Below are 17,295 nucleotides of genomic sequence, written 5' to 3'. Positions count from 1 at the left end.
AGTTTTTTCCTCTTGCCGAGCTAACCAATCGGGCGAGACGAGAGCCACGTGAGAGGTTGGGATCCGGTCACGTGGCCCGGGGCTGCTGTGGGGAAGGTCAGGTGATTCCTGGTCGGCTGCAGTCCGTGTTCAGGGCTCATCGCCTTCGCTATCGCCATGTCCGGGCTCGCGCTGCTGTATTCGGGGCTGGGGCTGAGCGCGGCCGCCGCCATCACCGGCATCGGTTAGTGGTTGAGTAGGGCGATCGGAAGGCTGCTGTCGCGGCCCGATCTTGCGTAACAATCATTTCCTTCCCTTTAGCAGTGGCTGAGTGTGTGAGAGAGACAGAGAGAGAGGAAAAGGAGGTCGCCGCGGAACCCCCTTATCTTCGGGGAGGAGCGAAGGAGTATTTAGAATGGCCGCGGTAGGATAGAGCTACTTACCTGCGGAGCTGCCGCTTCTGGGTCTTTCTCCATCCCGGTTCCCCCTGTCAGGCTGTTCTCCGGGGTTCGGGGAATCGCGTTCTCTGCCTCAGCCCCCGCCCCCAAATTACCAGTCTTGGGTGACGCCTGGCTCTCCTTGACGCTGACCTTCTATCAACCTTCCTTAAAGGAAAGATTCTACTAGGATAGCCTTTGGTGACCTGGTGCCTTCCACATCTATTGGACTTCAGCTCCCATCAACCCAGCCAGCATCGCCAGTTGACAGAGCTGTTTTGCAAACATCTGAGGGCACCTCGTTGGGAAAACTTTTTCCAGAGGTGCAGGGCTGTGTGTGCGTCCCATTCCACTTCTGCTTTGTGTCATCTGCCCCATCCCAAGGATTTTGCTGGAACAATATTGCAAAGAAATAAGGGAAAAGTTATCCCCACCCCTAATGTAGTGGGTTCATTGTTGCTTCCTCTTTTAGTACTGGGGGTAAGAAAATAATATGTGTCTGGTATGTGAGTGTCAGGCTTTCTCAATAGCTCTGGAGTGCTTTGTTTGACTTCTGCTTCTGGGTGCCTCTGGGTGCCAATGACACAAGGTGCAGGAGGGCACTCCTAAGGTGCAGTTTCAGTTCTTTTCCATACTTGATCTGGTTTGAGCTAGTGCCTCCAATTCCTAGAGAAGTCAAGCGAACAGGAGATTGATGGCAAATTACATAGCTGTTTCCTCTTTGTTACCCTTGGTATCAGAGCAAAGGTACAGTTGTGAAGTATAAATCTTGTGTATATATAGACAAGATTATTTGATGTTGAACATATTTGTTGAGTAGGACATGAAGGTAAATGCAGAAGGGTTTTGGGTCTATGTTACCACATTGACTGGGATGATTTTTGTCATCTTAAGTTCCTGCATGATTATTTTAGGTTCTAACACAGCCTTCCCTGAACTGGTGCTTTCCAGATTTGATGTTCTGTAATTCCCATAATCCTTCAGCTAGCATGTCCATTATGTGGGCAGGAGATGATGGGAATTATAAACCAATACATCTGGAGAACATTTTAAGTGTTTTTTTTTAGTTCAGGTATATCCATAACAAAGTTCTGACCTACCTGGTTTTTTCAGTGTTGTATTTCTTGACATCTTCTATTGAAGGCAGAAGCAGAAGGGGCACAGGAATCTCAAAGCTTTTTACTGAACATGTCTGGCTCAATTATTACTACAAGTTGGTGGTGTCCTAGACAGGTAATTGTGTTAGTCTGTTGTAGCAGCACCCTCACTGCCATAGGTCTTGGGGGTGCAGCAGCACCCTCAAGCCCTATGGCAGCTTAAAGATCAACAGAGATCCTAGATAACCACTGCCAGGGAACTAGGTGGACAACTGTCTGTTTTCTCCTGTTTGCACTTTTGAAGACTAGAGCCCGCATCCCTCAATATACTGATTGGACTGCTAGGTGACACTGACAGTGTGGTGTTCTTTTTCTGTTTATTTGGAAAATGTTTGAACAAGATCTTGCTTTAATCAGTTTGGACAGGGTGTCATACTAGCACCTGGATTTTAGCACTGACCATACATATTTGGTAGTTTTTCCTTTATCTCACCCTGCTCGGCTCAAACTAGGAAAAATGCGATCAGTGCAGATGGCACTATTCTGAGGAATGACTGACGGGTGCCCCACACATGCTCACACATGATACTTCTCCTTTGCTTGACTTTTTCTTTCCATTTAGTGGCAATTTGCAAGGTCAGCTGTGAAGGAAAGCTACCATCTGAATGAAGCCCCAGATATAGATAGATTATTTTTGTAGTTTGATTATTGAACGACCTGTACTCAGTGCATCACTGATTTTGACAGTAACTTGCTTGAAACTAGTTTTTTCTCTAAACCAGTTTTATTCTTAATAATTCTTGTCCAGCTGAGCTCTAGACAGACACAAAATGGCCTCTTGAGAAAATGTCCAAATAGAGTATTGGTAAGGGATAATACATGGGAGAAATGGATTGGTAGCAGCCCCAGATACTTCATTCTTCTTGGAAAGACCCTGCTTTTTCTTCATGTTTTAAACCTGGCAGTCCCCACACTTACTCAGAGGTGAAGAGGAAAGATCACTTTGATGAGCTTGGGCAAGGATGCAGCTTTTTGCCCTCTGCTATATTAGTCGTGTGTGTGTGTGTGTGAGAGAGAGAGAGAGATGCTGTTTTCTTGTGATTTAATGGGAACCAACTGTAATAGCATACTGGGGAGACCTGAGGACTCCATTCTCTCCAGTTTGTTTTGTCAACAGGCTTTGGAACAACTGCCCTAGCAAGAGTGCTGTGTGCCAGCTACCTAGGATTGTTGGTGGCTTCATCTGGATCCATCCAGTTTATTTGGCTCAGTCAGGGTTAAGAAATGGCAAAGAGCAAACTCAGTTCTGACTTTCTGGCTCAAGCTGTCTGTTCTTCAAGGTCACTTTACCAGAAAGGTACAGGTAATGCTGGGAAGCAGGGGTGACTTCTTACTGGTTCCTGCCGGGACTAGCTTTTCAATTCAGATGTACCACTTTGCTCAGTGGTGCTCCATTTCCACCCCTTGAGTGTGCATTTGTAGCCAAGCTCTGTTCCTACACTGCTTGTTGGCTAGCAAGAGACACTCTTAGTTCCTCTTTCCAGTCTGGATGACTTGAGCAGAATAAAGCTTCTCCTTTTCAGAACATGATTGCCACAGTAGTGTCAGAAAGGAAATTAGTTTCTTCCTTTTTTTTCAGGAAGATCGGAGCATAGTTCATTCATGGTGGGTCTCTAAATCTCAGCCCATCTTGGTGGTTATGGGCCCTGAAGTGAGCATGATCCTATTACTGCTTGGGGACAATTCATATCCTTGGGAGTTTCCCCTCTGGGGTTTACCAAGTTGAATAATGGGTATATGTGGCAAGAAAGAATGTGCCTCAAGGCAAAAAACTGTCAATTGGTACCTTTTCTTTTCCCAGTGAAATGATCAGGTGTTTGACAAAAAGTTTCAGGCTGCTAATCTTTTGCTTTGCCATGGGATATATCTGGCCTGAGGTAGCACAGGAAGGAACAGGGAGAATTTTTTTTCCTATGGCAATTCTTCAGTGTTTTGTTCCTGTTTTCTTGAGTAAACTTACTTGAAAAGAAGCCTAGTAATGAAATCACTTGAATTATTTTAAATGGTGCACAACTGCTATTTGAATTTAGGAAGCCTAGACTGTAATTTGACTGTTACTATATGGATCCTTTAGTGATCATTTGTTATGTCTCTTCTTTATAATAGAGTTGGGCAACTCTTGCTGTGAAACAATGACATTAACTTCTTATCCTATGGCCAAACAGGCAGCATGTAAATCAAATAAATAAATACCTATGGACAATGTTTCAGTTTTAATATCGTTATGAAAGGTTTTTAGAAATGCCAATAATTACATGTGTTTTTATCTTGGAACAGAATTACATTTTTTAAAATTGTATTTGAAATTACATTAAAAGAGTAATGAAATAAAGTAACAGTGGATTTTTTTAAAGAGGTCATAAAGACTATTGGATGGTTCTAATAATTATGCAGCAGATTTAGTATTAAATTGGCAACAGCATAACTTCATAGAATATTTGACTGCTGTCACTTGATTGGTGACCCAAACTGACTCTGAGATATTGGAATGTTTCAGGGCATTAACAACTTTCTCTTCCTACTTTGTATTGCCTGATCCAAATTTTGAAGTGGCTTCTACACTTTTAGAAGTTTCAGAGAAAACAGCAATTCACGAAGTGTTGCTTTACCCATTACTGCAGCACTGTTGTGTACAGAGAGAGTTTTGTTTTATTTATTAAATTTCTATCCCACCCATACCAAAATGGCTCTCTACCTTTTGCCTTTCCCAACAGATAAAGATAGAGGGATCTTGAAAGAACACATGGCAAAGCTGGAAGGGGGTAAAAGTTGCATTTGACTACCTTTGTCATTGCATGTTCCATGCTCACCGTGTACCATATGAGGCAGAGAGCAGAAAAGGAAATGGAAGGATTGAACTGCTGTAGGGACAGGCTTGTGGCCCCCTAGGCAAGACTCAAGGATCTGGAATTGGCCATGTCAGGAGTTGTATCCAGATCTGTAAGTTTCCTTTTGGCTGGGATACCTCAGCCTGCTGGGGCTTGCAGTGCGCCATGTGGTTTCCTCTCCTTTTGACACCCACTTCTGCCACTACAGAAAGATTCTCTGGTCTATTGGCCGCCCTCTGTGTGACTTCCAGTGCAACTCGATCTGCAGCGTAGGAGGCATGTTGTCCCAGCCACTCAGTAATACAACAGCAAACCAAAGCCCCAGCATCCACCTAAAAGCAAGAGGCTTCTTTTTGCAGTTTGCTACAAACTTTTCTTGTTAGATGAAGAGTAGGAATGCCCCCTAGTGTTCATCTTTCACAGGTTCATGTGTTCCTGTTCATTTGTGTGGTGCTCCGTTGTTGGTGTGGCAGTTCTTTCTGATATTGCACTGCTGAGTTTGCAGTTACAAAGCATAAACCACTCTATCTGAACGATGCCCCTGTAGCGGGTGTGGATTACCGCACAGTTTCCCTACCCTGGTGCAAAGTCTTAGATTTGATTGCAACCAGCCCTCTGTTTTAGTAAGGTGGATTTTGGGGGTGTGAGAGATGCTCGCTTGGCAGCCCGCTGATTGCTGTGCAGGCTTCCACAGAAACCTGTGATATAAACTGCATTCTTCTCTGTGTCCTTCCCTTACTAACCTGCCAGTTTGAATATTTTCTGCTCATTTTGTAAATGTCAGGAAGGCTTGCACATTCCTTGGGTGTGTAGAGGAAGAGGGGCTGTGCTTGTTATCTCTGTCTCCAGTTTTGCTTTCAAAGCCTGCAGGAGCAGAACGAGGCAGCAGGCTGCCAGCTCTTGGGGCTACCGTTTCTCTGATCAGAGCCTGATTGTTGCTGAGTGAAGGATCTGGAGCTCGCGCTGCCTGTGGCTTAAAGCTGCCACTTGAAACATGCGGCACACCAGTTTCTGCTTCTGTGGAGCTGAACATAAACATAACCTTACACTCAGGCCCATGCTGCTTATGAATAAGTTCTGAACCATTAGTGCTGCCTCCAGTTTCCTGACCCATTTTCTTCCTCTTAGTTATACAGGGTTAATCTTACTTGGACTTGTATCTAAATTTTAAATGTCTGCTGATAAGGCCTCAATATCCTCCTCTGAGCTATCCCACTGTCCATTTTTCTAATGTTAACATTTAATCAGGTTGCCTCTTGCCTTCTCTCTTTAGTAATTTTTAATGGAAACCAATGTATCTGGTCTTCCCTGATCTAGTGGCTCATTTGGGTTTCCTTCTGCCCCAAGAAACTCATTTCTTCATCCTTGCTATTTCTTCTAAGCCCTTTCCAACTGTGTCTTTTTTTTCCTCAAATTGCTTGATTCACAGTAGCAAGAAAGAAATCTAGTAGTGAATAGGGTGGAATTCTAGTGTCTCATGAATGTGTAGTCATCTTCTTTTCATATATTCCGAAATACCTTTCCCTTAATCATATCACTGATTCATTTTGTGACGTGCTCCCATCCTGCTCTTCCCCTGTACATGTGACTTTCTTTCCTATGTGTTGGATATGATGCAGTGAACCATTCACAGCTGGCGGTGTCTCTCTCCATCTCTTTCATCCATTCATGTAAAAGTAGAAATGGTTTGGGTAAGGAAGTTGCCTACAGCTAGGGTGTTGTGGATGTAAAAATACTGTTTAGTTGCCAAGTTGGTAGAAGAATGAAAGCTGTTGTAATTGGTTTGACATGTTGCCTTATGTCGTTCAGAAAGAGCAAGCACACTTCTCTTACGATTGAGGCTTTATAGGATGCTGTACATATGCAGTTGGTGTTGAATGATGGGCTGGTTTAGTGGATTCAATTTAAATGCATCTAAAAAAGTCATTTTACATAGTAACTCACAAGGTGATTTTTTTTTAATTGGGGTTCCCACACAGTATCACATGTGGATATGTTCCATACTGCAGTGGCTTAATTTTTTTCACGGTAATACCATTATTTCTAACAAGGGGGGGGGGCTGCTCAGTAGCTTCATTAGACACAGTCGTCTTATTTTTATACATATGTACAGCTAATTTAAAAGATTCTACAATATTCAACTGACAAAAGTCTGCATTTTCCCATATAGGAGAAAAAGGAGAAGGATTACTCCTGCTTCTATTTCCATGGGATAAAGTGTCATTGGATTGTTGTACTTTAAGCAGATCTCTTTAATTCAAGGATACCAACACCAATGAGCCTTTTATGGATGAAAATGGTTATATTTCAAGAACACAAAAAGGGTTTCTAACTGATCAATTTATTTGGCAGTGGGCACTCATTTTGTAATTGTGGGTGATAGAAATGTTTTTATTTTCCTTATCTGTGTTCACAGCTATTCAGGCAAGATCTAATCTGAGTATGTTGGTAAAAGGGGACATAATCTCCCAGTAATTTCATTATGAGAGATAAGTGCATTCATATAAAGCTTTGTCTTGATCCACTTATGCTTTAACATAAATTTAAATTTCCTCGATGTCGATCAGAAAAAAAATCTTACTGCATATACTAGTGACATATTGGGAACTATCTTTTTACTATATTTATCAGTGGGCTCCACCAATACGAATTGGATCCAGACTGTATGCCTACTGGCAGGACTGCCATGTTACCAGAAGAAGCTGAGTGGTTACTTTACCAATTACCGCTCCTGCGGCTGCTTGTGCCCTCTGAAAATCTAGATGGCTGGGATGCCCTTGAGCACATTTTTGGAGATTACAAGTGCCTCAGGAGGAAAGGGCAAAAGTCACCACCTTCCATCTACCAACAGGAACCCCAGCACCACCACTTCATCAAATTACTTCCATGGGTGGAAGGACTCCTTCCATCTGCAGTATTCGAATCTGCAGATTATATGTATTAATATGATGGCTGACTCTGTTTACTCAGTTCGTCTGTAAATGCCAAATGTGGCATTTAGGGAGCTTTCATCATAGCTGGGGTCAACAGAAATTATGCTTGATGATTTTAGATCTGCAGCATTGTATTTTTATGTAAGTCAGTGCTGCAGCACTCAGTGGAAATAAAGAAAAAAGCAAGATTTTTGGGGAGTGCTGTGGGTTTTTGCTTTGTAACTTTGCTGGTGTATAGTAGGAACCCTGTTGGACAAGGTGGGGAAATTCAGGTCTGAAGGCCAAATCCTGCCATCCAGAGACAACCTTGACCTCTTCCCATTCGCTCTAATTGCCGTCCTTTTGGTAGCTTCCCAGTGTTTATGTGTTTTTCTCCTTTCTAGCAGGCTAAAACCTCTCTCCTGAGTCTTAGTTACTGGCAGTAAGAAGTTTAAGCTGCAATATCTTGGCATTTTTGGTACACTGCTTTTGCTTTCAGCCCTTAGTCATAATGTCAGTACAACCTGCAAGAGTTTCTTCAAAACTGAATTCTGCCTTTGGTCCAAAAGAGGTTCCCCACCACTGCTTTAGATACGGGTCCACTTTTACATCGTTCCTTTTTGTTGGACCTAGATGCCTATTTAAATCTGGTTGGCACAACAGAGCACTACCAACAGGAGAGCATGTTAGCTTTACCCTGAAAAGGTGACTTAGCTCCATGGATATTTGTGATATAAGCCATATTGTTGTAACCAGCCCAGGGAGCCATGTAGCTAATGGGGTGGGCTAGAAAGCTAATAAATGAATGAATAAATAAATGAATTGAATATAATTTCAAAAGGAAAGCCCCACTCTCTTTCTGCTTTTCCTGTCAGTGATCTGACAGTAGTTATCCAACTTGAGGATGATGGCTGCCAACTGGTGCTGTCACAACTCTGGCTTTGAAGAAGGAAAGACCAAGAGGTGGAAGGATTCAGTGTTTCTTCTTATTTTCCAGGAATCTGCTACACAATATTTGGCCTGGGCTTCCGTTTCGATGTGGCATGGTAAGGTGGCACTCTTTCTTCCTGAACCTAGGGTTAGAGTAACATGGAGGAAAGTGGCTTATGGATGTTTCCCTACAGACAGTCTGGGAACAAATGAGTAACTTTCCAGTGCACTTTTCTGGCTTTGTGAATCACTGAAGATCTGTTAGTGCTGTGCTCCAGAATGGGGTGGGGTTGGTAGGGCTTGACCTGGCAGCATCCACAGGCAGATGGATTTCCCTTCCTTGCCCCACTTGTTCAGAAGAGTATTGATGGTAGTGTTCTCTTTCATCGTTACATTCTGCTAAGTGTATCACTTCACTTGCGGGTCAGCTTTGGCTTACAGATCTTGTGGTGCTCAGATTTTGGTGGCAATCCATCCATCTCAAGATCTTCCCCTCTCTTCCCTCTGAAATTCTTTGCTCTTGTTTATGCTCCTGAATTTTGGCTGAGTTTGTAAAGAATGGTGGGTGCTTCTTTGTGCATGTGGGAAAGGGTACGGAATCCAGAGTTGCTGCCACAACCATACACTGCTACTTTTAGTCCTAGAGCTGGCCTGGGCAGGTCTGTTGCTTAACTGCTTTCACAGTCTTCCTGTACAGTTGTCTCTGCCCGCTAGTGCCACTCTGACCCAGCACAGCTTTCCTGCAGTGCTCTTCTCCTGCCCAACTCACAACAAGTATCTCCTTCCTAACGGCACCATGGCATTCCTGTTGCAGGAGTGAAGTCTCTTAGCTGCACTGGGGAGAGGGGGTTGCATTACTATGATCTCTGAGCTGGAGGAGTAGACTGACCTGCTGAATTCTGTCAACAAAGGGGAAATCCCATCAAAGTGTCCTGACTAGGGGTGTGCCTTTTCTGTGGGAAGGATGAGGAGCTGAAGAACACGATATTCAAAAGCTGTTCTTCTGTCTACAGGTTCCTCACCGAGACGTCGCCGTACATGTGGTCCAACCTGGGCATTGGGCTGTCCATCTCGCTGTCAGTGGTGGGTGCTGCCTGGTGAGTGCCCCACATCCCTCAATACTGTTGTGCTCTGCTTTGGTGTCTGCTTCTTGGGGCTGGTCCTATGGCATGTGTTTAACTAAAGGTACAGACCTGCACATCTTTAGACTTTGTAGGACTCGTTTCTGTCAAAATATGCATAAAACTGCACCCTTTAACATGTGCATAAATACAATTTGGTGCCGGGTACAGTCATTCTAGATTCTTTTCCCGTTTGCTACCAACAGGCCCTGAGCCTTTAGTGTGGCATTTTGATCACATACTGAGTGCTGCTTATCTAACCTTTCTGTGCCTCTGTTTTTAGGGGTATTTACATCACTGGATCCAGCATTATTGGTGGTGGTGTCAAAGCACCTAGGATCAAAACCAAAAATCTGGTCAGGTAAGAGGAACTCTTTCCTCAACGTGTGCTCTAGAGGTACTGCAAATCAGGAATTTCCCATATCTACTCTCTGTTTAGGCTTAGTTTTAGACAGAAAGTTCTTTTTTTTCCCTCTTTGGCGGGTAAAGTTGTCTTCCTTAGCTGTGTGAAAGTGTAAGATGCTGAATTACCTTATGGTATGTCCTAAAATTGTTGTGACAGCTGCACACGCTTCTCTTGTGCTGCCATAAGCCATGCTTTTTTCCAGATGTGCAGAAGTCACTAAGTGAGATGGAATGAAGTTAAAGCAAAGCAAAAAGGGGCTGAACCAAAATAAAATGTAAAATATAAGGATTGATTGTTAACTTCTACTGACTGAATTTGCCAGGGCTTTTTTAGGGGGGGTGAGGTTGTTTCACAGCATGGTCCTCTGATGTAATTTATTTATTTAAAATATTTATATGCTGCTTATCTCACCACTGGCATATCTAGGCGGTCCTCATGGGTTACAAATATGGGGCTGATAGCTATATTGGGTATTCTGCCAATATTCAAAGTATAGCCTCTGAAACTTTGGGCTGAGGTATGAGATTTTGGTCCAACATAACTTTGCTTTTAAAAAAACTTAATAAGGATAAGCAGGCTGGAGAAATGTGCCTTTCAAAATCTTGTCTCTTTAACTGCCTTACTTCACTAATGTGATGCTCTGTCTGGCATAGACTAGGGGAGCCGTTTCACCAGAGCAACTCTAAGTGGCACTGTTCCTTGGCAAAACACTCCTGATGGAGGGATCAGGTCACCTATGTAGGCTAGTTGAGTACTAAATAGAATGAGACTGCTAAAAGACAGGCAAACTATGCTAGTCAGAAGGCAGAAAGATGCATGTGATCAAAGTTATAGCTGGTAATCAGTTCTTTGGTGATGCAGAGTCCACTGGTGAAGCATGGAGCTTTAATACTGGCGCAAGCCACTTCACCTTTTAGAAAAGCGGAGTTTTGAGTGGCGGATTCCTTTGAGTGACCAGTCCATTCCTTTCGCTCACTTCCCTGCCCCTGCTTCCAGCTTTGTCACCTGGCAGCTAATGTGTCGTTTCTTCTGGCAGCATCATCTTCTGTGAAGCTGTGGCCATCTACGGGATCATCATGGCGATTGTGATCACCAACATGGCTGAGGTAATGGGGGTACCTGCTTTGTGTATGGAAGGGTCACGGCTGTGTGCAAGATGAACTCTCCCAGTCGCTAGTCTATCTGATTTCAAGGTGGCCTCACTCAGCTGTTGCCAAGCTGGGGGAGAACAAAGAAGGCAAAGGCCGAGATACTGATCAGATCCAGAGCTGTGGCACATAGTGCAGTGCTAGGAAGAAGCAGGGTAGCAAGAAGCAAGCTTGGTTCAAGCTCTTCAGCTGAAGCCTGCAGTCCTGCTAGGGCAGAGGGACACTTGGTTAACTGCTCATGCAACCTGGGACAGTATTGCCCAGGCCAATAAGGAGAAAAAGCTGTCTTGCTGTGAAATAAATCCTACTTTTGAAAGCAGACTTCTCCCCTTGTCCAAAGAAAATGGGATTCTTATTGTCATTCCAAGAAGCTCTGGGTGGGGTTCGCCTGCGTCTAGCTTCTGCTGGACTTCTGAGTTGGTAGAAGATGAGGAGCCCCCCTCCTGAAATGCTGGCAAATATTAGGTTTTCTGTAAATGCCAACTTGGTTTTCACTACACCTAATCTCTCTGTTGGGAAGTTATTCCAATCTGCTAGTTTGCTAATTGGGTTTGTGCCTTTTGCTTTCTGAACGACTTCCTTTTCTTACAGCAATTTACTGGCAGAACTCCTGAGGAGATTCGTTCAAATAACTATCATGCAGGTAGGCTGTGTTTGTAGGGATTGGGGATAGGCAGAGAGCTGATGGTCTCTGTTTGAGGTCATCAGGTGCCCCTTTTTTCTTAAGGAAATGTCAGATTCCTTCTTAGACTGTTGCTCCATTAAGTTAAATGTTTCAGATAGGAGTCTTTCCCAGCTCTTTCTGGCATTGCTAGAGATTTAGCCTAGAACTTTCTGCATACAGAACATGTGTTTTTACTACTGAACTATGTTCCTTCCCCTTGTTGGATTGTGTCTTGACACAATTCCACCTAAAGTGAGCTCTTCCATTGAGAGGCATTAAGTGGGGAACTTCTGGATCCTGCCCACTGGCCTTGCAAAGCTGCTACTTCTTACTGTATTTTGCACTAGCAATGAGATCATATTCTATATTTTTGCTGCTAAGGAAAACTGAAGACTTGGCATAAACTGAAGACACAACTGGGAAATACTTATTCCTAATGCTCTTTCTTCCTGCAGGTTACTCCATGTTTGGGGCAGGCTTGACTGTGGGCCTCTCCAATCTCTTCTGTGGTGTATGTGTGGGCATTGTGGGCAGTGGTGCCGCACTGGCAGATGCCCAGAATGCCAGCCTCTTTGTCAAGATCCTCATTGTGGAAATTTTTGGCAGTGCCATCGGGCTCTTCGGTGTCATTGTGGCTATCCTGCAGGTGAGGCCTTCCTGTCTTCTTTGCTACACCTGGTGCAGGTCCCAGAAAACCCTGTTAGACACACAGCAGATATTTCCAATTTCCAAACATTGTGCAGAAGGGAAAGGCTGGTGTTTGCTAAAACTCTGACAGCGTTGTCTGGTTTCTAGCCCCTCTCTTTCCCTAAGCACAGGCAGAATGAGGAATGAATATAGTGCTGGGGTTCTGGAATCACTAGCAGTCAAACCTAGCCTGTTCTCTACTTTAGGGGTGGGCAACTTGTGGCACTCCAGATGTTGATGGAGTGCAGCTCCATCAGGCCTAGCCAGCATGGACAATGGCGAGAGATGCTAAGTGCAATGCAACAGCATTTTGTGGATTCCTGTGTTTCTCTATTCTTGCTGTAGTGATGAAGAACACACAGTACCGTGAGACAGAATTCCCTCATAGTTTGTACAAAGGAACATGCATTTGCTCTTAACCAAAAACCTTTAGGGTGTATTGAATGCTGCTGATTAGTGTTGGAAGACCTGTTTCAGAAGGAGGGGTGGTAGTCCCCAGGGCTGGCATGGTTTTAGGGTCAGCCAGCCCTGCTTCACAGTTAGGATGAGACAAGAATTGGCTTTTCACAGAATATCCCCAAGTCTAAACAAGCTTCAGCTCTCTTTGTTGGCAGGTAGCCCTTAGGTCCTATCAAGCCCACTGAAGACCCGCCGCCTCAACTGCAGCAACCTCCACCAGCAGCACCACTAGTGACCTTGCACTGCCCTCCGCTGCTCTGTGCTCTTGTCCCATAGTGCTGTGTTTCCTTATGATCATGCATAGCTGGATGCATTTGCAGCGCGGCACGCTTTTAAAAAACTCTGCTTAATGTAAACAAGCACAGCGACATTATTGAGTCCATCAGAAATCATGACAAGCAGGACTGGGGATGCTGAAGTTTGCTAGGAAGCACAGATAGAGGGTAGGTGGATAGAGGGTAGGTGGTCCTCCTGAGAAGGGGTCAGGGTGGGGGATGCCTCTCCCTCCCCAGCAATTTAATGCATGCTGGGCTGTAGGCATACTGTGCAAGGAACCAGCGTTGTGCTCCTGGTGCTCTTCCTGGGGACCAGGGAATTTGTAGGGAAGTATAATTAGTGGTGTACAGAAGTCATCTGATCTTTTGCTCTTTTTTATATTTTTCAGACATCTAAAGTGAAAATGGGTGACTAAATCCTTTGCCCCCTGTCTGTCTGCTAACTGCAGATTCTGTACATACTTATTTAATGTCTCCTGTTGGCCTGGGGTGGAGCTTGGTGTATAAAGTTATTCCTGTGATCTTCACCTCTTGGGCTGTGGAAGAACCTGACCAATTGATGTGTTTGTGAGAATCTCTCCGTCTCTTTCCCCCATTCATTTTCTGCTCCACTTCCCCAGAAGAAAGGAGCTGGACGCCTAGGTGGGAGGAGCCTAGTATGTGCCGGCCCTTGCACTCTTGTGGCAGACCACTGCCCACCGCAATGCAATGTCCTGTGAAAGAAGCTCGTTTGTGTCCCAAGTAGCTGCCCCTCTTTGTGTGCGCCCTGCTGCTGTGGCCCCCCCACTGCCCAGCTCCTGCTGGCTCTGGCAGCCCTTTTTTCCTGAATCATGGGTGGCACTGGCTGAAGTCCTGGCACTGCAGGTTGTGGGAGATGCCCTCCTAGACACACCTGCTTCATACTGAAGGGGCACGTAGGAGCTGAAAGATGTAATTTTTGGAATTCTCTGAAGCATCACAAATGATTGGTTATTAAAATGAATGATAATAACTGTGTTTTGTAGTGTGATTAATCATTAGTGTTCTCTGGAATGCCTGCTATTTGTTGAACTGCTTAGAATATGCAGTGCAGTTATTTAGGGTATTAACTAAAGTCAGGGAATTCACAGTTAGGGATTATGCATGGAGCCACAGCAGAAAACAAACAGAAGAGGCAAAACGTTTACTTCAAACACTGAACAAACTCATTTGAACTACATCATGTATAAAATGACCCGGAGTGTCTTGCATATCTGTCTTCTAAGACCTCTCATTAAAAATTAGTTTGGGTTTTTAATTTGTATTTTCAGCCTGAAGACTGAACTGGCACAGACTGATTTAATATCACTTAGATGCCAATTTTTTGAAATGCACCATACAAAAGCAAACCTGTGTGTGGCATTAATTATACATGCAACAGGTGGACTTGTATGATTTATGTCTTAATTATATTCACACTTAGGTGTATCGGGATACACTTATAATCTCTTGCTTGCACATCTGGACTATGTAATATGTGGCTTTATATACTATAACTTAGATTATCTTTCTGTAATTCCATTGCAATATTGGCCTACTTTCTTGTCCAAGTGCTTGCACTCATCCTTTGCTTAGGGAATTCTGAGGGCACTTGCATGAAGAGGCTTCAGTTGCTAGGCCGATTATGAGGGTCCATGTAGGGGAACCACTGCTCATTGCCAGGCACACCAATTGCTGCATGACTTCCTTTTTTCAGAAGCATCAGCTTGGAACAAAGGGCACTCATTATTTATCTAAGCCTCATATTTATGTGAGCCCACTGTTCCATTTGATTTTTGTTGTGTGTTCAGAAGTGCTTGAATTACGGTTAGCAGATTGCTGCTTTCTTTGAAGGCCCAAATCTCCCTATCATGGCAGAATTTCAGAACCTCTGGTGCAAGTTATGTGTTCTGTCCTACTGTTCAGAGCTAGTGAGAGCTTAAGTACTTGGTTCTTTTCCACCCTGTAGTGGGAATAGATTTTCGCAAGTGAAAAATACCTTTAAGAGTTGCAGTGCCATGTGCAAATGAGGATATAGGAGTTGGACTAGGGCTTAAGAATTCAAACCCTCACTCAACCATAAATAAAGTTTTTAGGTGATTTGGGGCCTTGCTCTATCCTGCAGACTGACCTATCTCACTGGGTTGTAAGTTAAAATAGGGAGTGATTTGTGTTGCCCTGAATGCTATGGAGGGTTAGGGTTACAGAGCTACGAGTATCAAGCTAATAAAGTCACTGAGGAGAATACAGGTGCAGTGAATGGAAATTGCTTCCAACTGAAATCAGTGGGACTTAAGTCTTAGCCAGTATTTTGTGACATGGGTTCAGCCCCCAATTCTAGAACTTAGCCCTCTATTTTCAGCAATAACAGTAAGCTGAGCTTTTGCTGAAAAAGAAGGCAAGAAGTGATTCACTTCTTGTGTAAGCCAAATGGACTAAGGAAAAGCAATCATTCTTGCACATTTTAACTGAGGACAAGAAAGTGCAGCTCACAAATTCAGGACCCTCAAGAACTTGGGAAATTGCTGGGCACTTAGCCATATCGGGCTTGTGTCTACAAGCTATTCTGTGGTAGGTAGGCTGACATTAGTTTTCCAGTGGGCTGACGTGCTGAAGTCCACTGCCAAGCAAATGATTTCAAGGAGGCTGCAGTAGACTCACCCACCCCATGGAAGCAATGATCACCACACCAGTGGTAGAGCCCCATTCGATCACATGCACACACTTCAAGCATATCCTTGCAACTTCATCCCAGGCATGGACAGCTTGCAACATCAGTCAATTCAGTATACGGTCTATAAAAAGAGAATGCGCATTCAGAGCATTGCAGGCATTAGAAGGAATAAGGAGGCAAAGGTTTCTTCTGAGTTCCTCCCACCTGCAAAACAGTTAAATGGCCAATTTTGGGTTAGTGTTGTCCCTTGGACCACAGGAAATGGAGGCTGAGGTGCTGCCAGGCTTTTTTTTTTTTTTTCCTAATCAGAGTGGCACCTTGTTTCCTGCCCTCCCCTTTCCCTAAGCCTTGTCTTTGAGGTTGCTTTTTCAGCCTTGGAGATGCAGCTTAGCCAGCTATGGAGGACACACACTGAGCTCAAAGCCACAGCTGCAAAGTTGGACCACTTCTCGAATGTCTGAGCTGGGCCTTTGAAAAACCTCACGGTTGTCTAGACAGTATTGAGCAGCCATAGGATTGTGCTGCCTACAACTCAAGTTTTACAACCAGATGCCAGCTATTTAGAGCACACTTAGGGGAAAACTGAAAAGTTTTCTGAGCTTTGATGAGATTTTGAGGATCTTGTAGTTTAAGCCCTTGTGCTGAGTGAGATTTGCCATCTGATCCAGTCCTATAGCTTTTAAAAGCCTGTCCTGCTAACTGCAGATGGAGAAAATGTGTTGAATGCCAGGCAGCAAGAGAGCTAAGACAGAGATAGTTACCGTCCATCTACCCCATAAACTGATATCACAGGAGCTGGAATCCCAAGAGTCTGCTGTCAACCTTCTGAAAAATCTATGGGGAAAATAGCTATGTGCCGCCCCCTCCTTAAAAGGATATAGATGGTAAGCCAGCTCTGTTCGTTCTATCTCTTCCTGTACCTCCTTTCCGTTGTTATTTATTCCATTATTCATGGCAAGACTTCCTTGGTCAGATTGGCTCAGCATTTTGAAGAGAGAAAAGACAGTTCTTACATCACTGCAGGAGCTGACCCGGTATACAGCAAGTTCCTGCTGCCACCTTTTGGTTTCTTCGGCTTTTGAGTTCTTGCTGGCACCGCCCATTGGCAAGAGATTCCCCAAACTGTTTCTTGAAATAATGTGTTTAGCCTCTCCCAGATTTTCCCTCATCTTGAGTAAAAATGCTTGCAATTTATGTCTGTGAATAATCCTGCTGTTCGTTTCTTGTAGAGGCTCTTGCTGTACTTTTCAAGGCCTGGCTGAGTCCTTAAGAATATTACTACTGGGAGAAAATTAGACCTGTTTAAACGATGGCAGACTACCATGTAAGATTGCCTCTTCCTTCACGTCTCTGCATTTAGCTGTGGAGCTGCTAGCCTTAAGCAAGATAGCATGATAAGGATATAAAAAGCATCAAATGTTAAAGAACAGTCTTTAGAATTGTGGCATCTTGAAATTCTCTCCCAATCTGATTGTAATGGAGTCATATTGTTCTTTTTCTTATATTACTGGATGACACTATGGGAGCAATCCTGTAGCCCCTAGACATTATCTGGAAGTGGGGGTGGGGGCACCTTTCCCTTAATATCTGGCATGGAAAGGACCACACCAGCTGGCCTCCA

The 17,295-nt window shown here is 44.1% G+C and overlaps 1 protein-coding gene across 1 annotated transcript; it reads left to right on the top strand.

Annotated features, from left to right (window-relative positions):
• The first annotated feature begins 98 nt into the window (after positions 1–98).
• Positions 99–13,994, top strand: ATP6V0B (ATPase H+ transporting V0 subunit b). Its single transcript, XM_044442608.1, has 8 exons — positions 99–223; positions 8,311–8,359; positions 9,257–9,340; positions 9,648–9,725; positions 10,807–10,876; positions 11,510–11,561; positions 12,038–12,228; positions 13,393–13,994. The coding sequence occupies exons 1-8, from the start codon at positions 157–159 to the stop codon at positions 13,417–13,419; spliced, it is 618 nt and encodes a 205-aa protein (XP_044298543.1). The 5' UTR covers positions 99–156; the 3' UTR covers positions 13,420–13,994.
• The last annotated feature ends 3,301 nt before the right edge of the window (positions 13,995–17,295 follow it).

This window comes from Varanus komodoensis, unplaced genomic scaffold, assembly GCF_004798865.1.
Source record: "Varanus komodoensis strain SLA01 unplaced genomic scaffold, ASM479886v1 scaffold1, whole genome shotgun sequence".
Classification (NCBI taxonomy): Eukaryota; Metazoa; Chordata; class Lepidosauria; order Squamata; family Varanidae; genus Varanus; species Varanus komodoensis.
Note: the sequence above shows the minus strand (reverse complement) of the source record. Positions and strands in the feature narration are given on the sequence as shown.